Raw genomic sequence first — 27,269 nt, forward strand, 5'->3', positions numbered from 1 at the left:
CCCTGGGGACCCCATCCCCTGGGGCCAAATATAATAAAAAGGGGGAGGGTGCCACACAGCCCCCTGTCCCGAGCCTGATTAGGCATCGCATCCCCAAGGGCCATATCAATAAAAAAGGGAAAGGGACATTTTCTTTTTTTAATTGCTGTTCCCAACAATCCAGATATACAAAAAAGTTTGACGCTTAATGTCCAAAACAAATTTACACAAAATCACAAAATGCATGATGTGCGGACCAAGATCTGGCTTCCTCCTAAATGTGGTGTAATTATGGGCAGCAGTATTTGCTGTAGCCCTGTGTTGGCACTGGCACTTTCTGGTTGATTTGAGGCAATTCCCCAGCCAGGCAGAACTTACCACTCCCATCAGGGGCAGGTGATTACAAACACTGTGCAATCTGCGCTCATCCTTGGGTAGCTTGGCACTGAGCAGTCAGGATTATCACAGAGTCAATGTATAAAGCATTGGCACAGCACTCACTCATGATAAACAACCTGATTTTCACAAATGAGACTACACATGTGATGTGTGTAAATAGAGTTTGTATTCAATGCACACATAATAATCAACACAACATGAGCATCATGTATTTTTTAGGTATAAATCCCTTTTGGAATTATTTCTAACAGTACTAGGACCAACTGTGTTTGAATGAGACCAGCAATATGCACACTTGCAAAAGATCCGATTCCACCCCTTCAGCAACCTTATGCGGTGCAATAGGTTTTCCACCCCAGGCCCCCCCAATAATTATTAAAAGTCAACAACACACAGTTAGACGGTCACAACAATATGAACAACATGTACATATACTGAATTACACCACTTTTTAGCAGCACCACCGTGGCCGGGCGGGTAAAACCACCGGTCAGTGTTATGAATCCCAGGGAGTTCACCTTCTGTCCCAGATGCACACTTACCCCGTACTGGTATGCGATGCAACGGATACCAGGAAGGTCAATACGAAAGTACGAAACAAGCTTGTACACATACGCACTTTACACCCAAATGTGGTGCACCAATACCCAGCAGGTCAATTCTTAACATGCTGCAGACCACGTGACCCTCCAACTCACCCCAACTATCAGACATACCCCTGATTGGAGACACCCAGTTCTCCCCCCCGGGATTAGGCCACACACATCGTTGAAGTCACTCTTAGTCAGGGTCCCAAGGAAGCAGGTGGAGGCAGGCAGCAAGGTCAAATAGGAGGCAGTCTGCAAAATGGGTTAAGCAGCCACTTGAGAAGTTCACCCACAGGATGTGGAGCAACAAAGGACTGAGTGCAATAGTCGGTCACACCAAAAGGGTTCACAAGGGCCTTCCAGTATCAGCCCAGTCCTGCAAATCACAAGGAGGTCACAGAGTCTCTTGACCCACTTCTGTTCATTCTCGGATGCGTTCCTCCAGCCCAATCACTCTGACCACCCAGTCCCCTGCCCGGCAATACTACATACCGCCACATATTCATCAGGGAGGCTGGTTGAGGAGAGTGCAGTTAGGCCACCACCCTGAAGGGTAGAAAGGGAATTATCGAGGAGTGAAGAATGAAGCAGGGGAGCAGGGCCTCACAGAAGGAAGAGGCACCTCATCAGGTACGCGTCCATCAGAGTCACACCCAGGCAATCCGAGAAGAATGTCTGGTGCGTGATAATACTGGTTGCACCAGACTGTCAAAGTCACACACAATGAAGAGTTGTAAAATCAGTACATCTCTGGAAATGAGTCACAGAGTCAAGTTGCACCAGACAACCTGGGCACAACGCCTGGTGTGCGTAGATATGAGTCACACCAGACTGTTCTGCCGACACCACCAAAAAGAGTTGCAATTCAGTATCTCCCTGGAAATGAGGCATAATGTACGATGCGAGCTGATATTAGTCACATCAAACAATCCAGGCACAGAACTGGTGCGTGATGATCCAAGTTGCACCAGACCGATCCCGCTACACCAACGAAGAGTTACAATTCTGTACCTCCCTGGAAATGAGGCACAATGCCCGGTGCACGTTGATATTGATCACACCAAACAGTTTTAGTCAAAGACAGGTTCAAGTCCAGCAATGCCTCACGAGGTAGAATGAGGCACTACTACAAATATACCCCCACCTCCGAGGGTTTCAATCTGAAGCGGACACCTCATGCAATGAGCATGCAGTCGTCATGTTGCACGAGAAAGATGCAGTATGATCGATGAAGCAGGCAACATGGAATCCCCCTACCGGTGAATCAGCTCACCACCAACAAGATGCTTATGCGTGAAAAGGTCTCCAGGGTGCGGGGGCCACATGCCTTCGATGCGGGACAGACTTTGGTACTCTGCATGAGGCAATCCAGTCTCCAGGCACTAGTCTTAGTTTGACACCCATGCACGCTACCAGTTGGATTCTAGCCAGCCATGTGGTCATTTGAGAGGGCACTGCTCTTCAGGTGTCACAGGTAGATGGTGGGGTCTCTCCTAGGAGATCTTTGATGTCCCTGAGAGCTCCGAAGAACAGGGGGCAACCACAAGAAGCCCTTATAGAGAGCATACTTAAGGGTGCCACACAGCAGCAGGTAGTTGGCCCTGGCCACCCACTATTCAGGAAGGGCATACGGTCCCTTTCAGTGGTAGTAATCTTCCTTGTGCCCAACAGATTCCTCTGGCAGTGTACACCACATAGTTCCAGGTTCTCCCGTCGTACGTCCACACAAGCGTATCTCACCCCTTGCTGAAGTGTGGCACCAATAGTTATACTACAGTTTGCATTTGAAGTTGGGGTGGTTCAAAGTGTCTCCCTTTGAACCACGTATGCCCCCCTAAATTTTAGGCTTGCCTGCCATGAGACCATGGAATGTAGATCCTAATCTTTAGTCAGGCCATGATCTGACTCCAAGTATAAAAACTCTCCCTCCAATCTCTCCATGAAGGTCCTCAAATGGCAGTGTACTGTCTTTCCAGTCGCGTGCTCAGTTTTTTTATAGCTGTCACTGGGGAATGCCCAAACACAAAGGCACACAACAGAGTTTTAGAGCTGAGAACTGCCCAAATTTCCGTACTGGCATTTCCAAGCGAATTAGGACAAAGCCACCTGTACCACTGGAAAGTGGTTGTCACAGTGAAACCAATGATAGGAAACATGATGAAGCTGTGCAACTGCAATCTACTGTGGCAGCCCAAAGTAGTAGTCTCCAATGGCAGGCTGGATATGAATTCAGAGACACCATCGGTGCCAGCGCGCACTCCATCCAGCAATGGCAAACTGGACACATGTTTAGACACACCACCTGTGCAACATGCACACTCGTCTGTACGGGCAGGCTGGTCACGTATGTAGAGACACCACTGGTGTAAGTTGCACACCAGCCTCCCCTGGCAGGCTGCACACTTGTCTGCAATGGCAGCTGGTCACGTATGCTGAGGCACTATCGGTACAAAGCGCACCCCAGCTTTCAATGGCAGTCTGGACACGTGTACAGAAACACTAGCGGGGCACAGTGCTCCCTGGCTGAGCACCACTTTCTAACATGTGTAGGAAGGGCATGCATGCACTTTCCCACTGCATCAGCAAGTGCCTCCAATCCCTACGGCCAACACAAGAGATTCTGAAAAACCTCAGAGGAGAAAGCAAAGTCTGGGGAAATGCTACATGACGGATTCTAACACCGGCCTAAAGAAGTCTATGGAAAATGCAAGTGGGATTTGCATTTTGGGACCCTCCCTTTTTTCTCGACCCCCACTTGAAGGATCAAACTAGTCAAAAGTAGCACCTTTTTGGAAAGTTTCGTGGATTTTCATCAAGTGGGGCTTAAGCTATAAGCAACACAAAAAAACTATTTTCCTATGGAACAGCTGACCTAACTATAACTACCAGTAGCCCTACATATACATATTATAACTATTGTATGGATGTAGCTCTTTTTGTTCTGGCTATGAATAAACTCCTTTGTTTATGTGTTTATAACCAGCACATGAAAAAGCAACATGGCTAAACCATGCAGATCCAGTCAGTGCAATATGCTATTTAGTACCATTGTTGAGGGGGGGCAGGGACATCTTGCACCACTTGCAGCTTCATCCCGTATGAATCGCAGCCATTCCCCACTTTCAACAAGATTAATAAATAGCATTAAACTCTATGCATACTTCATGTGTAGTATAAAACATAAAAAAAGGACATCGAACCGTTACGTCCTGAAATATTGAAGTATTTCTTTCGCAATTTCCAGCAGAGGCATATTGTTTCACCTGCAGGTATTGTGGTTTGAGGAACCCAGTGCATCTCATTATGGCTGTTTTGTTGTAGAAATGCTTTACATAAAAACACATTTACATTCCTTTCTTTTTGCTAATGGAAATTTGATACTGTCATGATGTACATTTACATCTGTTTCAGTTCTCTACAACCATTTCTCACCCTCGGCGGTGTTCCAGGTTTTCATTTCTAACATTCCTGCAGCCTCATAGCTCTGTAAACAGCAGGTACTCTTATAGATAAACTCAGTGGTACTTGTGTTATTGAGATTGGAGGGTTGAAATGTTGAGTCGGGCCAGCAAAGGTCCAATTTGGCCTAGATCTCTGCAGCAGACTTATTCCTCCAATGAGCTACTTTACCAGCTTACACAGTGCAAACGTACATCAAGCAGATGACAATGTTTTTTATACAGGATTGAGAACTCGTATCATAGCGACTACTTTTCCGCTGTTCGTAGGCTGTAGTAAGGCACAAGGCAGAAGCCATGAACATTCATTCAGGATTCTCATTCTTACAGGTGAAGGCGACATGTCATTCAAGCCTTCTGCATACATTCTTATCACTGCTCGGCATAAAGTCAGCTATATCAGTACCCTCTGTCCCTCTTCACTTCACGGGCTAAACTTACTTGTGCTACTTGTATTACACCTGTATGTGTAATAGTTGGCCTGGAACCCAGATAATGTGATGATGTAGTCACTTTTGAACAGGACAGTCATTCTGTTTGACGTAGATGTGAAGCTGTAGTATGAGTCACTGCAGATCTTCCCCAGCAGAGCAGAGGTATTATGGGGACCATCATACACCTCAACGTAATCATAAATGCAACCAGGTGGTACTTCCAGGCTGAGGAAAGAAAGATACAGATCATCACATTTAATCAAGGAGAAGTGAATGACTTATTAATGCTTCGATATTTGTAAATAAGTTAATAGTAGCAGAGTAACTTCTCATGGGGTTTGGGAATATACTTAATTTGTAATGTCTCAATTACTTACTGGTAATTGCATTACTCTGAGTCTTTCTCCTCACTTTCCATACTTACTGAATGAGGTAGTCCTGCCTCAACAGACAACCAATCTCAAGCATACTAGCTGTAAATAAAAAGTCTCCTCCCTCCCCCAACCTCCAGTTTTTTAAAAATCACCAAACAGTGACGTTTTGTAGTTGACCTGGTAGAACTGAGAGGCATGTCAGTATGGAAAGCGAGAGGAAGGGCTCTGAGTAATGCAATTATCTGTAAGTAATTGAGGCATTACTTTATCATCCCCCTCACTTTCCAATACGTTTCGACTGAGAAGTACAACGGCAAAAGAATCAGGACAACTCAAAAACCTATATGCTTCCAAGCATAGTGAAATTTGAATGACCAAGAAATATACAGAAAGTGGGTACATTAGATAATAGCTATTGGTTGATTAAGGCCAGTACTCGTGAAGCAAGGACAGCTTGCACCCCAATTTCATGCCCAAATTGATAGTGATAGACAGAAGTGGACAGGAAGCCCAGGTAGCCTCCCTACTAATCTCAGAAATAGAAGCATCCTGAAATTCCACTTCTGAGGAAGGCATACCTCAAATAAACTTGCTCTCAATGTCATCAGGAATCGAGGAGTCGTAAACAGAATTAGCCAAGGAAATGAGGGACCGAACCCAGCGGCTGGGAGAAATAACAACTGGCTTGTAGCCTTTCTTAGCTGGGCCCAACTTGACAAATAAATACTCAGAAACCCTGAAGGAAGCCTCCCACTGAAGATAAACAACAAGAGTTATTCTCCTCACATCCAAGTTATGAAGACGTTCTTCTTCTTCAGAAGAAGAGAGGGACAAAGCTGTGGAAGAATCACCTCATGATCCCTGTGGAAGGAAGAATTAATCTTAGATATAAAGGAAGGGAGAAGACGCAGGACAACTCTATCCTCAAAAACTCAACAAAAAAGGAGCCTGAAGGAAAGAGTGCTTAGGTCCCCCAACCTCCTAGAAGAGGTCATAGAACCACCAGGAATAATGCTTGAGTGTCAAAGTCATGATATCTATATCTTGTAAAGGCGCAAATGGTGTCAACTTTAACGCCTCCAACACCAACAGCAGATCCCAAGAGAGAAAACCATGAGGGGAGTAGAATGCACATTTAATAGCCTGCTGAAGAGTCTGTGAACCAAATCCATAAAATACAGCAGACTTTCCCCAAGAAACCTAAAAAAGCCTTTATTGATGCCCACTGAACTTTTAAGAGTAGAGATCCTCAGCTGCAAAGAAACCCCCTCGTTAAGGAAAGGCATGACCTTGAAAGGCGTGCCATGGTAGGATCCAACTCTTTAGCCACACACCAACTATTGTAAGACCCTTAATGCCTTAAATAAGATTTCAAAGTGGAACCCCTTCTAGAAGTCTGAAGAGTAGACACTAAGGAATCAGGGAGTCCCATTCTAGACGATCTTAAACTCCCTACTTCCAGGGCTTTAATGTGACTCTGATTAGAACGTCCTACTGGAGAATCAGAAACATCAAAGGAGGTGGAGAGGTTGATAAAACCTACTCTCTCTCCACCATCATAGAACTTAGGAGAAGAAAACAATTAGAGCATGCTAAAATTGATGCAATCAGAATCACAGTTAGCTTCTGTTTCCTGACCCGCAGAAAAAACATCAGAATGAGAGGGAAAGGGGGGAAAGTCATACAGGAGACCTATATACCACCTACAGGACAGAGCATCCACCCCCAAACCTGAACGTCCATCGGCAGCGAGCACAACCTGTGACCCAAGGCATTGGAAGTGGTAGAAGATCCGGTTGCTGGGGAACTACACCTCTGCACTACCCGAGAGAACACCTTTGAGCAAAGACAAAGGTCAGTGGACGATGGAATTATCCTGCTCAATGAGTCCGTTACCACATTCAGTGGCCCTTGAATGTGAATTACTCAAACGGACCTGATCTACCATTCCACCCATTGAAAGATTTTGTCCAAAATTTCTGCCAACAAAGCCAACCTTGTTTCATCAGACATGACTTGGCTATCATGTTTTCTGTTTGAATCAGAACTCTTTTTCCTAAAAACAGTTTTGAAAATGCCTACAAAGTGAGGTGAGCAGCCTCCAGATCCTTCCAGTTGGAAGGCCCTCCTGTCCCGAGCAAGAGACCATCTGGGCTGGACCTGATGATTACTCAGGAGGAGAAGGACAGACAGGAACCCCCACTAGGAGATCCTAGGTCGAGATCCACCATAGAGGATGAGGACACACTTCCTAAGTCAGTCCTATCCTGTGATAAAGATTGTGAATCAGAGCATTCCATACTAAGAATGAAACTCTTGAGGTGCTGAAGATGGAATCTTGTCACAGGAACAAGAAAAACTGTGGATTCCAGATTCCCTGCACCTGAAGGATGGAAATATTCTGAAAGAAGACTGGAGAAGCAAGGACCAGATGAGTGACTGAATCTTGTCGACCTTGGCTTGGAAAAGAGTCACTATCACTTGAGCTGTGAGAAACCTAGCTTCTATAAATAGCCTGTTCTGAGATGAACTCAATTCAGATTTTTTCCAATTTATTAGAAATCCATGTGTCTGCATTACGGTGAGAATCCTCAATGTTAGCTGCTGAACCAATTATTATGAAGGAGCATGAATGAGTCCGTTGTCCAGAAAAGGTTGAACGAACATACCCTGCTGGTGAAGTAAAGCAACAAGAGAAGCGAGAACAACTGAGAATCTTCGTGAATACCATGTGTTAGATTTAGCATCCTTGTTATGTTTTGTTCCCTCTAACTTTTTGCCTTCAAACCTCCTGTTTTGCTGACTTTGTTTTTGTTGGTTTTAGAACCTTGCGCACTTTTTCCACTGCAAAGTAGTTCTAAAGTGCTTGTGGTCTCCCCTTAAAACCTGGTAGAATTGTCTGATACCCAATTGGCATGTTTAATTTACTGCTAATCCCCTAGTAAAGTGGTACTATCTGTGCCCAGGGCCTGTAAATTAAATGCTCCCAGTGGGTCTGCAGCACAGAATGTGCCACCCACTTAAGAGACCCTTTAAACATGTCAAACGCTTATCATTTCAGCCTGTGTGTGCACTTTTAAATTGACATTTTGATATGATAATACAAACCTTTTAAAGAAACTAGACAACCAGATGGCTACCTAGCCCGTAGGCTAATGTTAAAATGTCTTACTTCAAGTTCATAGGATTTACACAATAAAGTCAACATACTAACCCATTTCAGTGTTTGATCACATCATTAGAAGTTATTGTACATCAATCCTTTGTTTGGACTGTAACGCATATGTTGCTTCACATTTGTTGCTTTATCAATGAACGTTTCAAAATGGATGAGATGAAAAAAGAAACTTTTGACATGGCATAGTCAGAGTAAAGTGAAAAATGAGGAGAAATAAAATAAGGAAAACCATCCTTATAATTCTCCATAAGTGCATTGGAATTTTAACAGCTTCTGGAGACAACCGGTGTGGTGGTGGAAAAAATCTCGTCATTGCATAGTGAAAAGAAGATACATATGTTAAAAAAAACTAGCTCCATGCAGCTACAGTGTAACTGCAAATGCGCATGCGTGCCTACTTGGTGAAAGTTAGCATTGAACATCTTGATGATTGGCTCCAACGGAACCATAGTTTACTCCAGTGATACTCAAAGTACGGACCGGGGGTCACATGCGGCCCTCTAAACCTTTACGTGCGGCCCTCTGGTCAACAGCAGCACTGGGCTGCTGTTTTATTAACAGAGCACCAACATAAAAAATATGTTAAATAAACAGGCAAGCCTTTTTTAAATGTTAATCCCAGAGAGGAATTAACTAGGGAGTCCTGAATTTATAAAGAGATCTTGCTGCACTCATGTAAAAATATGATAACGTCTCTTCAAAATTCAAAAAGTGTATTTCATTAAAATGTAGAACCTTTCAATTTAGTAAATCAGATTTTATCAGTGCATTGAGAACTATTTGTTTTTCAACAGGGTCAGTTTTCAAACATGGATTTAGAAACATTCATGCTTCCCCACCACTTGAGCAACAATTCCAATAGTGAACTAAGAGCCAAGTCAGTTGTTATGTTCAAGCTATGGGTGGCTGAGGATGCTGTCATACATGAGAAACATTCTAGTTAATTAAATGAAACACAGGAGAAGTTTTTTGTGCAGCGCACATTCTGATGTCATGTATTTTGAGGTCCTCTTAAATGTGAAAATGAAGGAAAAGGAGGGAAAGTAAAATAAAACAATTGTCAAGGATCAAACAATTTGGTCAAGTGAGAAAGCTGGGGTTGTTTCTGTGTTTTCTGTTTCCACACTGCACAATTCAATTCAGCCAGTAGATGTACACTCACGTTACCCCCCACCCAACTACCCCCTGATGGTATCTGTGCGACCCTTGGTCACACCAGCGACCAAACCAGTATCAATCTCAACCCAAATGAAAAAATAAAACGAAAGAGTGAATCGTTTTTTTACTGAATTGACCAACAAGGTTTTCAAATAGAGTTGTATGTAAGCAACCTTCAATGCAATTTTTTTTTTATTCATATAGTGCATGAGTCCAGCTTTTTGTTGATCTCATCCAGAGCAATTTTCCAAATATTGGCTTAAATTTTGGTCTCTAATGCTATTTTTAAATCAATAATTTCCTCTGTCTTTCAAAATTTGCAAGTGTTCCTCAATTATTAAAAGGATGAGGTCTAGCAAGCATTTGCTCAAAATCGCATACCATCTAGACATGAAGTGTTTATTAAATTTGAACAACACTGGTTTGATTGTGATTCTTAAACCGCATGTTATTCGTTTCACTTTTTGGTATGGCATAAGTGTGGTAGCATGGAGAAGTTGCTTCACCTCCTTTTTCACAAAATATTGGAGTTGTCTCAATTGTTGTGAAACTGTACCAGGACTAGTGCTAAAACTTCTAACCTCTTACATTAGAGAATAGATGTCTGATGCCTCTTCAGTAGTATATATGTAATATGAGCTATATCCTCAAAAGACATTTTGGGTGGAGGAGCACAGTAAATGTTAGGTAGAAAAACTCTGATAGGAAGACTGTAATATTACTGTGCACTCAATGTAACCAAAGTAAACAATGAACGTTGCCTGCCTGTCTCAGTTAAAACTTTGATGGAATCTAGACAACCATATGGCTACCTAGAGCTAAAGCGCAGACCAAAGAGAGCTAGTAGGCTAATTTTATCACTTCTTACTTCAAGTTCAATGGATGTAAACAAAAAAATCAACACACTAACACATTTGAGTGTTTAAGAAAATCATTAAAAGTTACTGTACATCAATCCCTTGTTTGGACTGTCACACAAATATTGCTTCACATTCTTTACTTGATCAATGACTTTTCGACGCGTTGATCAATGCTGTGTCAGCAGCTTGATTGTAGATACCCAATGCATTTTGGGTGAAAACAACCTTCGTCAGGGTTAACTAGAAGTAAATAAGCAAAACAGTACTCTCTCACAATTGTGTTCTTTGATTATCATCTAGACAAAAGGGTCTACTTTACAAGACAATTAAGCTCTAAGATGCAAGTTATAAGATCTATAATATTTTTTAAATGTCAGCATGTTTTTTTTGTACACTATGTTTTTATTTTCCGACATAGTAAAAGATCATGCTTGATTTAGCTAATTCATGCACTTGTTTTTTCAGAAGGTTCAATGGGGTATCTTTAAATATGAATTGCTAAAATCAAATCTTTGCACTTTGCACTTTTTTTATTGGAGATTTGATTAGAGGTGATTTTGCACGATGTATGTCAGATCAACATTTCTTTTACCGTTTGTTTTGCTTTGTTCTTTGTATGAACTGTTCTTTTATCCAACTTAAAGACAAAATGTTAAATAAAAATCGAATATTGAGCTCGATTCAAACTACAAGGATTTTTTTTAGATTTCTTGAGCGCAAATGTGCAACAAGTGGTTTCTCAATAAAGAGCCCTTTAAAATCTGATTCTGTTTGGAGAAAATCCCAGCATCTCCAGAAACTGCATGTAATCTCCTCTGAATTTGTGGAAAATTTAGTTAAAAAACCTTTAGCAATGTAAGGGGGATGGGAGCACATTGATTCACCTCCCAGCAAGGTTCACCCCTTAGCATTATGGTAAATGCAGTTCATTTTAAATGCTTACTTGAGCTTTTGCTGAAGTGTTTCACCAAAGTAGGTGCAGGTTAGTAGTGTCAATCTCTAGATACATGTGATTCTGGATATTATCCTTCATCATTAGAGATAAAAAACAAATATTATCTAGGGTTGCTGAGCAAGTTGCCACAATCCTTTCAGGTCTCAGTACCTCTCACAGGCACATCTCCAAAAGCTTGTCAACTCAATGGCTCAAGGGAGCCTTTTCAAACAGAAGGATGGGAACACACTGCTTCACCTCCCAGCACAACCTCTCGCAATGGTTTATCCTTGCACTTCTGTTGTAATAGTGTTGCGCGGTTAATCATGTTGGTACGTTCTAAGGCGGTATCTGAGACATGGTCAGGATAGTCTTGCAGTTTGTTTTGAGCTCAATATTAGTGTAAAGTAGAATCTTTTGTCTAAATGAGAATCAAAGAACACAATTGTCTTTGAAGAAGGGTGTTGTCAGCCGAAATGCACAATAAAGTTGCTGACACATCATTGATCCATATTTTTAAAACATTTATTTATAAAGCAACAAATTTGAAGCAATATTTGTGTGACAAAAGATTGATGTACAATAACTTTTAAGGATGTTAAACACTAAAATCTGTTAGTACATTGACTTTATTGTTTAAATCCATTGAACTTGAAGCAAGCAAGATGTGTTAAAATTAGCCTAAGAGGCTCTCTTTGTTGTGCACTTTGGTTCTAGGTAGCCATATGGTTGTCTAGTTTCTTTCAAAGTTTTCCCGGAAATAGGTAGGCTCTGATCTAAAGCAGGACACTTTCATAGTTTACTTTGTTTACATGGAACATAATAGGAACATTTTGAGTGCACAATATTATAACAGTTTTCTTATCAAAAGAAAAAAAATTCCAGACCCAAACCTTCCTTTTTAATACATATACGTTACCTCTAGGGTGGGCTCTGGACAGCCCAGAAGGTAGGGTACAGTGCATTTAAAAAGTTAGACTTGTACCTTTTAGTTTTACATGTCCTGGTAGTAAAAATTATTACATTCATTTTTCACAACTGTAAGGCCTACCTTTCTCATTGGATAACATTAGAGTTGCCTTCTTACATGTAATAAACTGTAACTGCCAAATGGGAATAGGTAACCAGTAGGCCTGGGAGGTAGACTCCGCTCCTCAGGCGGAATTCACAGAGATTTGGCACTTCGTGGTCCGCTTAGAGAGCGAGGTTTAGCAAAAAGACTAGGCATGGGCGGAGTTTGGAGTTTCACTCCATGGATTCCCCTGAGTTGCCCAAAAACTCCGCTGACTTGAGCGGAGCTCTGCATGCTGGCATACTAAAAATATGTGCTAATGCTATGATCGGTGAATGCAAGGTGAATGTGAAAGCTTAGTCCTGTTAATAAAATTTGCCACTGGAGAACACTGCACACTTAAAATACAATGAATTTATTTAACACATTCACCATTCATTGGTAAACTAACTCAAGTCAACCTAATCCCAAGACTTCTTTAGTGTGCTGCTTATTCCATATACCACTGGTGTATGAAATGCGTACTCACAGTCACACACAGAAAAATAGTATACTGGGCACCATGCATGTCATCGTCCCGATTTGCAAATAACATGGTGGAGAAGATGTAACCTAACGGTTAGGGCATCAACCTCAATTCTGGGGAACCTTTGGTTCAAGTTTGCACTATATAAAACTCAGGAAAAATAAATTGGTGTTCATGGTCTGGGGGGACAATGCAGACAAGGGACCATCTGGCCGTGACAGGTAAAGTCACCCCCAAACATGCACCAGAGAGTGAGAGGCAAGCCCTGCCTGGCTGATGCACCGGCTGTGCTGCTGCCCCAACTCAGCTTTCTCCCATTTGTAACAGGGGAGCAAGACAACTAGCGCAAAACAGGAGAACATTTAAAATACTAACTCACTTCCTTCCTTGCACAGACTGCATCTGCGACTGGCAAGACAAAAAACAGTGCGGCCCCCAGGAGGGCAGCAGCAGCCTGCATTGTGCTTGGTGAGTGCAGTGCAGAAGCCCGGCATGGCAGTGGTGTTGCTCTTCCAGTCTTCCCCTATTGCTGCCACCACAGAGCCAGCACATCCGCTTCCCAGCCCTGATCTTGCAGGGAGGAGGTTGATCTCCAGCCTTGCAAAATCAAATTAGAGCATGTTAAATGGCAGTAAGTGTTTCACTTTTGGTTTCACTGCCAATAACAAAATGTTTTTAAAAAAACAAGAAAGCAACAGAAGGGGCTTTAAACGTGAGCAACATGTTCTGTATGCACCCGATTTAGCATGCACCAGTAAACACTGCTCCGCTGGCAGTAGGCAGAGTGTTTTTTTGCCAAACTTCGTGATCCAAGCACAGAACGGAGTTTACTGCCCAGGCTTGATAAAAACCGCACCATCTTTTGTTGGTCCTCCAGGCAAAATTACTTGACAAAGATTCTATGTCCATACTTTTAAGGTTATTCAGGAGGAGTACACTCTCACCCTTATCTAAGCGCCCCAGGACCTTAGGGACACCATTTAGAGGTCAGTACTCACTCCAGGAGAAACCACCAGCAGGGCCTAGGGCAAGCCCACAATGGACTGATCAGCTGGGCTCTTCAGGAAAGTGGAATTCTTGTAGCGTTTGTGTCTCTGTAGCTTAACAGGAGGTCAGCCAACTGATCTTTTGAGTCGACTTGTCGGTCCTGGATAAGGTGCAGTCCTTCTTATGTCTTCCAGAGATTCAGGGGTCTTCTGAAGAGGGGACTGAGGGGGTCACATTTGTTCCCAGTGCCAGCCTGTGGTTGGGGGAAACTCCAAGCCATTCCCTAATGACTCGGGTAAATGTTCCCATGGGTAACCACGCACACTGGTGCAGAACTTCTTGTTTATTTAGCTATAAAGTATCCCACAGTTCCTTCTACCTAAAACCAACATTTCCTCCCCTGTGTAGAGCTCACTGTGCTCACCCAGTGGTATTGCCATGATAATGGACACACCGTCCCTTGTGGACACTCAAAACCAGTTCTGGGGGCAGCTCCTCTCCCACTGGGATAGGTGCCTGTCTGTCAAGCTGGTCAATACAGTGAGCTACATATGCTGGTGACAGAGTAGCCTTCTTTTAAAAATCATTAGGTTCCTGGGCACAGTCCAGATAACCATCTTGTCAGGCAGAAAAATATTGCCTCGCACCCAACACCTTTGTGCCCTATCTGGGAACAATACACATTTCACCAGAGGGGAGTCGTTAACAGTCAGGTAACACACAACATTAGCAGAGAGGCACGTTTGGCTCATGCAGGAAAATTTTAACTTTCTAAAAGTGTCATTTTCAAAATAGAAATCTAAAATAGGACTTGACCATTAAGTGGGATTTTAAATTACAATTACAATTAGTTCTTTTATCAGTTTACCAGCTACTCCCAAACTAAAGTTAAGCATTATAAACTGTTATATGATAACCCAGGGCTTTTCTGTGGGAGGGCCAGCTTTACCACAGTGAAAAATTACTTTGGAGCTTTTTTTTTGCGACCTCTACATGTAAAACATAAGTGCATATGCCCATGAGGAAACACATATTGCCACAGCACTTGCATCCATAATGCCATAGCATGTAAACAGCACATTACCATGATGACTTCCATAATGTCAGTGTATAAAAATATACATGTAACCTAACTACCACACTATGGTTGTGCTTACATGAAAATATTCATTATAATGGCAGTTTAAACAAGACATAGCTCAGGATAAAATCCACAGGGACGAATTCTCAAGTCCTTTGAAAATTGTTCCTTAGTCCCATTTATTTTGACACTTATTGGTACATATTGATTTGAGGTGCATCATTTTCAGCAAACTGACAATAACCCTGTGGGGGTAAATTGCAGCCCCAGGCATGCCCATCTCCACCCACCACATTCGTGTAAAGTAGTCTCTAAATCTGATCCAGTTTTCAACAAGGCTGCTGCCTAATTCTGTATACATCACTGGACATCACATTTCCCCAAAGTTATTTGAGGAGAACACAGCACCCACGAAGACATCAATATCCTTTAACAAATATGACTGCTCACACCACTTGCTAAAAACTCATTGGGGACACCAATAGCATGCGGAAAATAGAGAAAAGAAAATGAACAATGTGAGCCCGATTCACAAAGGTATTCCGCCTCAATTGCAGAGACTCCGCACTCGTAACTTTACCACACCGAAGTACCTTTGTGCATCTGAGATTTTAAATTGTAGTATATTGCGTCAGTTTTTCACATATGTCACAGACAAACACCCTGCTTTTTACGTTGCAGTCACTTCTGGGAAGAAGGTTGCCCAAAAAATTATACTCCTCCCTCCGGGCGCTTCAGGGAATGAAATGAAAAACACTTGCCTCTTAACTAGTTCCAAAAATTGCACTTTCATCAATCCCTTCAGGGAATAATTTAAAATGTATTTATCGCCACAATAGCTACTTTGTTTGCTAAACTGATATCACAGCTACAAGCAAACAAGAATCTAGAGGTAATAAATGGCGCGGATGTGACTCATGATAAAACAACATAGTACCCTGGTACTATTCTGAAGGTTTCAACATCAAATCTGAATATATGACCAAGCATGTGGAGGCCTGCTCTCCTCAATTACCTATGATTGTAAGTTGCCATATGGATGCAGTTTGAAGGTGTAAGTTTGTGCTAATCTTCTCTTTGTGGAATCTCTGGAGATAGAGCTTGGTAAGGCGAGCATAAACCACAAGAATACAGATAAAGCACTGCAGATGAACTAAAATCAGAATAATCCACCTACCTATTCACACAATCCTAGTGATCATCTGTGGAGAGGTCTAATTTCAAACAGATGAGGTTCGCTTTTCTTGACAGTGGTAATGGTTATCTTTGACTATGGGCATAGGTGTAAATGATTTGAGCTAAGAGGTCAACGTACATGATTTGGCTTTGCTTACCGTAGACTCGGGATGATAACTTGGATGCAGAATCCGGTGTCAGCCTCGATCCTCCAGACACAATAGGCATTGTTGGGATACGGAGATGGAAAATTTGGGCTGCTAAATGATCCAATTGGCTGGGACAGTATACCACCACATGAGTAGTTGTCTGCTGGGAGGAAGGAAAAAACACAGGTGGACTGTCTCATTAAATGCACACTCAGTGTAGATAGAACTACCGATTGCATATACATTTGAGAGAAATAAACACATTCACGAAGAGTAGGCCTGTTGCCGTCTACCCTACAATTCCAGTAAATGGACAGATATGATACCACTGCATTGTAGCATTGCCCACTTGACAGTTGTCTGAGGTACCTGGAAAGCTGTAGGGATTTCTGTGGAGGCTCGATCACTGCTTGGCCTTGCCAAATATCCTCAGACCGTTTGGCATCAGCTATGACGGTGGGTTGGGAGAGGAATCATTGCTTGTCCTGGACGAGGTTGAAAGAGGGCAGTGAGATTGGAGCGCTGCCCACTAGACGGTGTAGTGAGCGCAGCTCTACAAGACTGATAAAGATGCCCGAGTACAATGTAACCATGTTGGTCTTGTGGGCAGCAGCTGGAAATACTGTACATCCTGCAGTCTCTGCCCTGCTCACCCACAGGGGCTGTGCCCACTACAAACAGAGCTGCAGTCGCTGTTACTTCTGTCAGACGGGCGTTATGTATTTGAAGTGGATTTTTGTAAAGAGCCAATCATATTTGTGCACTTGAAAAAAAACAATTATTATGATGCATGCATTATTAATGGTTCAGACATCTAGCAACAATAATGTATCTAATTATAATGGCATTTTCATACTGCAAATAACAGTTCATAAATACCTGCATCTAAAAGTAGGTAAAACATTACATAAATGCAGATTGGATCTCCTCCACTGACCTCTCAAATTTATCACCACAGGATCAGGATCTCTCTGAGGTCCTGTGTGTCTTTGGTTTACATATAATACTCATCCACATAAACATTAAACATGCTGTCAGGTGAGAGAGAGTACCAATGAGGTATGCCTCAGGCCCAAGTGTGCTAGTGCATTTAGGAAATGCAGATCTATGCCAGTTGGGCTGCTAAAACTTGTCATCACTGTAAAGTGTATTTCTGTCCTTCCTCAAACCACATGATTTGATCATATTTTAGATAATTTTATCTGCCACATGATGCTGAATAGAAGGACAGCATATTAGAATAATTGAGGTTTGCCTAAAGCATGAACCTCATGATGTAACCAGGACATTGTGGATAAAAATAAAAAATCCTTCCTTGTAGAAGTCCATTGTCACACAAAGGAAATGCTGAATGGCGAATAGCATAGGCTCTGCTAAGTTTCTTGTGAGAACCTAACTCAAGTGAAACAGTTGTACGAATGTTTAACAACATTTAGATAGCACCATGTCGACTTGTACGTTTACTTTGGGAATAGAGAGGAGAAGCAGTCGCCCATCGGTAGAGTCTTCCCCATTGGTTCGAGATGATTTCCCACACCGGAACATTGATACTTATGTTTTATAGTAGCACGTGCTCCTAGCTAGAGAGGCAATGCATGTTTCCCCTATGCCACATCCCTGAGCACTTGACTGTGCTTTCCTCTCCTCTGCCCGCTTGCTGTGAGCTACTGCTGACGGTGATTGTCATTACCTGACACTTTCTTAGGTGACTGTTTCTCTTATACTGATGGTCATAGATACAGCTGTGACTATTCCCCGTTAACTTGATTTAGACGGTTGTTCCGGCAACTGTTAAAAGACGCAGCTGAGTTTCTAGAAATATTCTTTGAGGGGGGGGGGGGTGACTTTTTATAGAATTTAACTCTATTCTCCAAAACTCTTGCTCTTTCCTAAAGAACTGTTTATGGGTTCTGATAGATTAGAACCCTTTAGATTAGTATAGGGACTATTTCCTTTATGCAAGATGCTCTTATTTGTCTGCTGTCTTTAATCATGATTTTTCCTGATATTCTGTAAACGGATTTATCTTCACTAATTTAGCAAAAAGGTAAAAAACAATTACTAAACTTTTAACAGACAATAAAGGTTTTGAAACCATTACTATTCACTGACTGAACAATAAAAAACTAAAGTTGATGATATCTGAAATGCTTTACATTTGTGCTCCATTCTAAAATGGTGGCAAGGAATCTAATGACTTGAAGAAGAAGGTGGTGCAGAGTTATTGCAAGTCACAGGTTGAACTGTACATTGAAAATTCATTGTTCCACGCTATCAAGAGTGAGATCGGATGCGTTAAATAAAACCAAACTTTTAATTTTGTCCTATGCATAAACATGGGTTTATGCATGAGACAGAATTAAGCACCCAGCTTGTAATCAGGGTCTAAAGTCTGCCGAAATTCAACAACAGTTGAGGTATTTCACACATTTGATAATTATCAGATGTGTTAAACACAGCCAAGTACGGAATTCTGACCCATGCATAAATAGGGGTTTACGCATGGGTCAGAATACACCGCCACATCATAATCAGGCCCCAAATATCTAAGTCTCATTTATATATTTCTTCATTAACACTTCATCTTACTTACCTCTCTCCTCTGATACTTTACTCCATCAGTCTCTCTATAACTTCTACTTAAGCTTGCAATGATCTGCAGAGCTCCTCCCATCTAAGAGAAGCTCAGTTTCTCTATCCCATATTTTGTCTTTTTCCTCTACCCTTCTTCAGGACGTTACACATGTCTCACATTTAGTCCCATTGCATGCCTTCTGGAAGACACTCTGTAATTCTTTGATTTAAAGCACATCTTAGTGTAGTTCTCTTGAATAGAACTGATTTCGCCACCTTGGGAACTGTTTCTATCCCTGAAGCTTATGGGTAAACAGATATATCTTTAGGATTGATCAATATTTTCAATTGCATATGGGCGAAGTATAACGTTTATAAACAGGCTCTAACTACCAGTGGCATTCATTGAAGGTGGTGAAGGAAACTGTAAACGTGATCTACTCTTGCATGTGTTAAGTGAGGCCCACCCACACGGAACCTCATTATATTTAATTTTGTGGAAGGCGTAATACATGGGCTTTATATTTCTAATCATGAGTTGACTGCTGCAGCACAGAATCACCACCTCACCTCATACGATCACAGACATTATCTCTTGTCCATGGCTTTAAACCCACAAATCATTGATATTAGGTTTATTACCTCAATGGAAACAAACTAAGACTACAACAGAATGCATTTAGTTGCAACATTGAAGCCCAGGACAGGAAACAGTATCTGCAATGACATAGAATCTAGGGGGTGTCAAGTCTTATTGTAAAAGACCAATAAAATGAGCAGATATTTCCCCACCCATGGAGTGTCACATACCAGGGTATCTGTAACTTCAGAATTGGTGATAATCCAATATATGTTGATTCCTGAGCATTACGAAATAAGGAATTATCAGGAGAATCAGTAATTCAAGAACTGATTCCCTTAGTAATTCCTCAGGAATTTTCAACTGTTATCAGCAATCGAAATCTCTGTAAGTAAATAAAAAGATCTTCAGTATTTCCACAACTTTCACAATCTCCATGGGGTCCACAAATTCTGTTAGGAGCCCTATTGCAAATAAGACGCAACATCTGAGGCGAGTCTTGGTGGAAAATCACAAGAGCCAGGGGAGAGGAGGTGGAAGCCAAGACCAATGCGAGGTTGTTCTTGCAGCCCGCATTTTAAGAGGTTTCACTAGCCAGATCATCTATGTGATAACATCGGGTATAGTGTCTCCACACCAGGAAACTCAGGGTGCAACAGCACTGTTCCACACATGATTGAACAGACTGGTAGCCCACCAGGGTAGACCAATCTGCTCAGCTAGTCATTGGCCCTACATAAATCCATTCATGCTATTCCTCTTGGTAATGTGGCTATGAGGATTCCAAATGTCCGGTGGCACACCAGCCATTCTTTTTTATCAATTGTGTGTATTTTTTTATTACCTTAGTTAGGAGTCTAAACCTACTTCAGGCCCTAATTTGTGAAGGCCGTACAAATGGTTGGCTTGCATTGGCAGCGATGGTTGTCATCCATGTCTGTCTGAAGTAAACTGCCTCTGCAGCCCAAATGATGACACAAGACATTATTTTAAATGTCACGGCTGGGTTGAGAGGTGGATTTGTGTGCTAAAACAACTACTTTATATACACTGGTAACGTTTTTAATTTTTTTAAAATAATTATTTTCAGTCGAGCACTCGCTTGAGCAATTTTTGCCAACATTAAGGAAAGCCCTCCATTGTTTCATGTTAAACCTACAGTTGACAGTGTTGAGAAGTTATTTTACCGCAGCGTGACACTGCAAGCCCCGAACAAACTTGTAATATTGATATTGCCTTACATTTAGTCAGCATACAACATTAGAATAGGTGTTTTTTGTTCAAAAGTCAGTTGTACAACTTAACAGTTCCATCTTGTGTTATGTATCTTAAATGATTATTGCTCTACCTAATAATAATAATAATAATAATAATCTAGCAGAGAAACTAGGCTCCGAGGAACAGTTTTAGAGACTTACAGATTTTCTTTGTTCATTCCTAGTAGCAGCCACTTTCTTCCTAAGTATAGGCAACTGCGGTATTCGGATTAGTGCCGCTGGAGAAACAATAGAGGATTCACTTTTGTTACTCAGCCATGTCGGCGCTAGAACTGAGAGGAATTAGACGTTATCTGACAAATACCCCCGATTTCTGCCAACTCTCCCTCATTACTTACCAAGGTATCGGCATTTCTGGCGGATACATAACCTTCCTGAATATTCGACCTGGCGGCAGACTAGTCCGAAAACTTTCCCCTGCAATATCTATCCAGTGTCACCAGGCTGTGGTTGCAGCTGCAAGTCTGCCTGCCGGATGTGACGACATTGGAGTATATTAGGCAGCAAATCGTGTGCTGGCATCCGTTCCTTGAACTTTAGCCACACCCCATGGAGGCATCCAGAGAAGAACAGAGAGAGCATCAATTAGAATAACAAATACAGCACATTAACTGTTTTCATACCTATGGGGCTTCTAATTCAAGTAACTAACTCAGCGCAGGAGTGAGGATGGTGAGAAATATACATGAACAATATGTATACAGCAGAATTAACATTACCAAAAGTAAGTAACTTTTTCTGATGGATACATCTTCATGCAGCTTTCTTACCTTATTAATGAATTCTATATCAATACCTCCCTGCAAGGCAGGATTGAGAAGTGCAAGGAAGCCATGAAAAATATCCTTGGCTTAACTGTATGCTTTGACTGTGAGGGAAAATTGTTTTTCACAATTCTGTGAAGATAACCTCTTGTCCAACCAGGAGATGTAAGCCATGAAAAATCCTCTGTTGAAAGGCTTGAAGCAGCCCTTCAACTTGTGGACTGGCCACAAAACAGGCCTTGAAACAAAATGAGAAATGGTGTGTTTGGTCACTGTCTTGCCCTTTTTATCTATGGCCAAGACCACAATGAGCTATTATTATTATTATTATTATTATATAAAATTTGTAACGCGCGCAGTTACCCAGGGGCATCCCGGCGCTGTGAACACAGACACGAAAGGCTATTACTCAATCCTAACTGGAAATAAGTGTGTTTTAAGTAGTTTCCTGAAGTGCAGGATATTGGGCTCAGCGCGGATCTTAAGGGGCAAGGAATTCCAGTGTGACGCTACTTGCACCGAGAAGCGTCGGCCCCCGGAGCGAGCTCTTTTTACTCTTGTGGTCTGCATCAGATGTCTTTGATCCGAGCGCAGTGGGCGTGTGGGCTTGTAGGGGCGTGCCATAGAAGACAGAATAGAAGGGCCCCTGCCGTACAAGATTTTATGGGCCGTACATAGCGCCTTAAATTTCACCCGCTCCTTAACAGGGAGCCAGTGGAGCGCTTTCAGGGCGGGGGCAGCTGATTGTCTACGCGGCACTTCCATTAACACCCTCGCTGCTGCATTCTGCACCTGCTGAAGGGTTTTGAAAGTTGCTTCTGGGGCGCCCAAAAATAGTGCGTTCCCGAAGTCAAGCCGCGACAAAATTAGGCCGCGAATCAAAAGCTTCCTGGAAGAGTTAGGGAGCAGAGGTAGCACTTTGCGAGCAGAACGCAGCAAGCCAAAGCATACCCCCGCGGTTTTCCTAGCATGGGTCCTGAAGGATAGATCTTCCTCCAACCAAACCCCCAAGCTCTTGATTTCCTTCTTGGGGGATGGTGGATCACCCAGGGACCGCGGCCAGCAACTGGTGATGAGAGAGGGACAGGCCTTGCCCAGCACCATCAGCTCAGTCTTGTCACCGTTGAGCTTCAACGCGGACTGAGACATCCAACGATGAACATTGGAGAGACAGTCATGAAGGACTTCGGGTTGTTCTTCCAGCTGGGTGAGGCCCACAACCAGCTGCGTATCATCAGCATAGCTGATGATCTTCACTCCTGAAGGGGAGACCACTCTTTCAAGGGGAGCCATATAGGTGTTAAATAAGGTAGGGCTCAAAGATGAGCCCTGCGGGACTCCACATTGAAGAGGGAACAAGGTGGACTGTTCTCCCCCTTCCCAGACTTGATAGGACCGGTCTGAGAGGAAGGATTTCAACCATTTAAGGGCCATCCCTTTAACACCCACCTTTGCCAGCCGTTGGAGGAGCACCTGATGGTTAACGGTGTCAAAGGCCGCACTCAAGTCCAGGAGGATCACTGCCACTGACCCCCCTGAATCGAGAATGCTCCTTGCTTCCTCCACCACTGCCAGTAAGGCTGTATCTGTCCCCTGACCAGGGCGAAAACCCGTCTGGGAATCCCCTAGCAAATGGTGGTCTTCAAGATGGCGAGAAAGTTGGTAATTGACCAGCTTCTCTGCGACTTTAGAAAAACCGGGCAAGAGTGAAATGGGCCTAAAATTGGCCAGATTAGTCGGATCTAGTCCCGGTTTCTTCAAAAGTGCTTTGACAACAGCGGATTTCCACCTTTGAGGCACTATTCCTTGTGCAAGCGAAAGATTAATAAGATCCGCAAGCGGAGTGGAAAGAACATTTGCCACCTGTTTAAGGGATTTCATAGGCGCCGGGTCACTTGGAGACCCACTCTTCATCTTTTTCAGGACCTTTTCGACCTCCTCCTCTGAGAAGGGGCCGAACGATAGCAGCTCAGCGGGACTTATTGTTGAGCTGATGTCCATTTCCACGCTCTGCAACATCGCTGGCAGTGAGGACAGAATCTTTTCGATTTTCAAATGAAAGAAGTTGGCGAGCTCCTCACATTTCTCCTGCGGGTTGTCATGGACAACTGGGGGAACCGGGGCCTTCAGCAGCTCTTTAAAGATCTTAAAAGATTCCCCTGGGGAATTGCTTGCCTTCTCGATCCGAACACTAAAAAAGTTCTTTTTAGCCTCCTTCAAAGCCACCTTGTACTTCCTCATCCCTACCTTGTAATCATTCCGATTTTCGTCGGTCCGCTCTCTTCTCCAAGCGCGTTCTAATCTTTTGCATGAAGTTCTGAGAACCCTAAGTTCGGGCGTATACCAAGGGGCAGAGCCAACTCTTCTTTCTCTGAGAGGCCTCCTCTTTTTCGGGATCAGGGAATCCAAGGTGTTAGTGATCCAATTACCCACCTGCTGGTCCGCCATAGTGGGGTCAGTAGCAGGGGGAGGACAGGTTCTTGCTAACTCGGCTGCCCAACTTCCCACTGGCAGCCTCGACCAGATACGTTCCACAGTATGCCGTTGAGGTACCGGGTCTCTCCCTTTCACCCACTGCCAATTGAAAGGAACCATATGGTGGTCAGTCCAGGGAAGAGCCAAGGGATGTAGGGCAAGCAAATTTTTTGAATTCGCAAAAATAACATCCAGCTGATGGCCTCTCTCATGGGTGGCGCCGACGTTAACAAGGTGAAGGTCAAGTGCACCCAACATGCCTTGTAAGTCTTTCGCCCATCTATCATGAGGGTCATCAAAGTGCACGTTCAGGTCTCCGATAACTAAAAAATTGGATGATGCCGCGGCTAAAGGTATGACTGCTTCGATAAAAGAGTCTACAAAGTTACCCATGATAGCAGGAGGCCGGTAAAGAAGGAGGCCTGATATAGAGAAAGTGGGGGATAGTCGCAACACGAATTGGCAGCTTTCTGAATTATTAATGCCGCAATCCACAGCCTTGCACATGAAATTGTCTCTGTATAGGATGGCTACCCCTCCCCCCCTTCCATCTGGCATGTCCTGATGAAATATGAGGTATCCAGATGGAAGGGCTTTTACAATATCCGGACCAGAGCTAGAGGTTAACCAAGTTTCTGTGAGAAACAACACATCCAGCTTATGGTCAATGATCAAAGAGTGGATTTCAGTGGCATGACAGGGTATGGACCTACAGTTAAGCAGCGCCATGGATAACAGTGTTTGGTCCCTGGTTACACGGGCCGCACCACAGAGAGCACAGTTCAAATAGGGGGTACCCTCTACCCATCGATAGCTACAACCCAAACATCTAGGGGCATGTAGTGACATCAGATCATTCCTAGTGTACCTGATCCTAGGACCCATGTGTTGTACAGGAATGAGCAGATTGCCATGCCCTGAGCCCGGCTGAGCGCGGACGGGCGCAGACGGGCGCAGACGGGCGCAGACGGGCGCAGACGGGCTGGACTCAGGCGCGACTCCGGCGCAGGTCCGGCGCGTCCGCTGCCCGCGTCCGCTGCGCGGAGGCATGCCTAACCGTTTAAGTAGAGCGACTAGAGCGCTCGTCCAATCGCGCCCAACCCAAGATGGCCGCCAACTGCAGCAACCCGGGACCCGGTAAGCTTAGCCTCGAGGACGGCCAAGCCCCCCTGGGAAGCGAGGAGGAATAATAAAGGTGCTAGCGTGACTTGTAAATAATATCAGCCCATAAGGTGTGCTAATCTGGCTCGAGGGGGGGGGGGGACGGACACAAAGGGAAATTCTATAGAGCAGTAGCAATATTGAAATTTTTAAAAGTTTTAAATTTTAAAAGGAGCGACCGCTCGGGAGCAGCCTTAAGCGTCTGTGAAAAAATAGCCAATAGCTGGCCAACTATTATGTCCTGTCAAAAGCGATGGATAGTGTAGGGCACAGCATGTTTGGAATCAGTCTATGTATCCACTGCTCTTGCTTGGTAGGATGAGGAGGAGGGAAGAAGCAGAGGCGTAACGAAAGTTGAGGGGGCCCCCCTGCCAGGTACACTGAGGGGCCCCGCTCCGGATTTAATCTGCAGTTCTCAGGCCTGAGTACTGTGCTGAGGGGCCCCCCTGCAGCTCAGGGGCCCCACGCGCTGTGGGGGCTGCAGGGGCCTGTGTTACACCCCTGGGAAGAAGATGAAAGGATAATGGACTGGCCCGCATTAAAGGCAGATACCACCTTGGGTAGGAAGGATGGTCAAGTATGAAGAACCAGCTTATGTTGATCATAAACCATGAAAGGTGGATGAAATCGAAAAGCCTGACGTTCTCTAACCCTACAGCTAGAGTTATTGCTACCAATATTATAGTATTCAGAATAAGGTGAACCAGCTAAATGTGCATTGGATCGATTGGTGATGCTATAATACAAATCAACTCAAGAGTCAAATCCCATTGAGCAATGCATGAATTGAGTGGGAGGAATCAAGTAGACCTTCTACAAAACATTTCACTTGAGGCCATAAACACAAGGATCCTTTGTCAGGAAAACACATGATGTGGCCAGAGGAGACTATGAGTCTTCAACTGTGACTTCTGTCAGACCCTGGCTCAAAGGAACAGAACAAAATGCAGGATGTCAGAAAGGTGGGCTTGGAAAGGATTCGGCCCTTTTGATTTGTACCACTGAGCAAATCTGTTACAGAAACCTGCATATATGAATTTCAAAACTGGTTTCCTAACAGCCATGATGATGTCTGCAGTTTCAACAAGAAGGCATAATGGCTGCTCAATCTCCACATGCACAGTAGCAGCATCAAGGAATGTTTATGAAAGACCCGACCATCCTGTTGCTAAAGCAGCTCCACTCTGTGCAGGACAGAAAGAGGAAGCGGAGTGCGGACTGCCAACAGATTAGCATACCATATTCCTTGGTCCATATCTAAAATGATCAGGGCAAGTTATATTTTTTCCACTCTGCACCTTCTTCAGAAGCAGAATCAGTGGAAATGCAGGCAGCTGCTTGAGACACGCCAAACCCGACTACATCTCCTATGGAACCATTTAGAGGGTGGTGTATGGCACAAATTCAAGATAAGTAATCCAGGTATGGACACATCATAATGGAGAGGTTCATCTCTGTCACTTCAACCTGTAGTTTCGATCCTGGCCGCCCTCCAATGAGAGGCTAATGAGAGGCCAATGAGAGGCCAATGAGAGCATGTATTCTCATGCAGAGAAAACTTGCAAGGAGAGCTGCTGTTGGAAAAAATTCCCATTGGTGCGTGCACTGACAAAGGCATGCTACCTCCCAACATACAAGCCATACCGCCTCACTACCCTGTCTGTCACCATAATGGATTGTAGCGATGTTGTCTGACAAAGTCTGAATGGTTCTCCCCAAGATGGTATGGAGAAACACCTTTTTTCCAAGAAGAAATGCCCAGAGCTCCAGCAGGTGGACCAAAAGCATCAGGACATCAGGTCACCCAAACGGCACCAAAAATCAATGGGGAAGTATTTAACCATGGTAACATGGCCGACAGCAGACTGGAGGGGTCCATCCACCACTGCGCATCTGGATGAAATGACTAGAAGATCTGAACCTGAGAAACAAGCTCCCTTGATTTCTCACTTGTTTTGCTCTCAGGTACCACTGAAGGACCCTCATCCTCCATCTGGCATGAAGTATCAACAGAATGCACAAGTCCATTAAACCAAGGAGATAAAAGATGTAAATAACTTGGATCTGTACCCCACTCGAAACCTTTTGAGTCCTCCCCGAATTTCTGTAATCCTTTTGGGAGGAGGAAAAGCCTTCATTTATTATG

The 27,269-nt window shown here is 43.5% G+C and overlaps 1 protein-coding gene across 10 annotated transcripts in view; it reads right to left on the minus strand.

The window, feature by feature from the left end:
- LOC146866846 (scavenger receptor cysteine-rich domain-containing protein DMBT1-like) overlaps nt 1–27,269 on the minus strand; it is a 1,139,300-nt gene that overhangs the window by 382,091 nt on the left and 729,940 nt on the right. For 8 of the 10 annotated variants that reach the window (XM_085602006.1, XM_085601984.1, XM_085601975.1 and 5 more), the window contains 2 exons: nt 16,302–16,455; nt 4,865–5,082 (listed from right to left, as the gene is read on the minus strand). In XM_085602006.1, the coding sequence (XP_085458132.1) occupies nt 4,865–5,082; nt 16,302–16,455 (372 nt within the window). The remainder of the gene's footprint in view (nt 1–4,864; nt 5,083–16,301; nt 16,456–27,269) is intronic. The other 2 variants (XM_085601995.1, XM_085601968.1) reach the window with 1 other exon arrangement.

The sequence above is a fragment of the Triturus cristatus genome, chromosome 1_2, assembly GCF_964204655.1.
Source record: "Triturus cristatus chromosome 1_2, aTriCri1.1, whole genome shotgun sequence".
In the NCBI taxonomy this organism is placed as follows: Eukaryota; Metazoa; Chordata; class Amphibia; order Caudata; family Salamandridae; genus Triturus; species Triturus cristatus.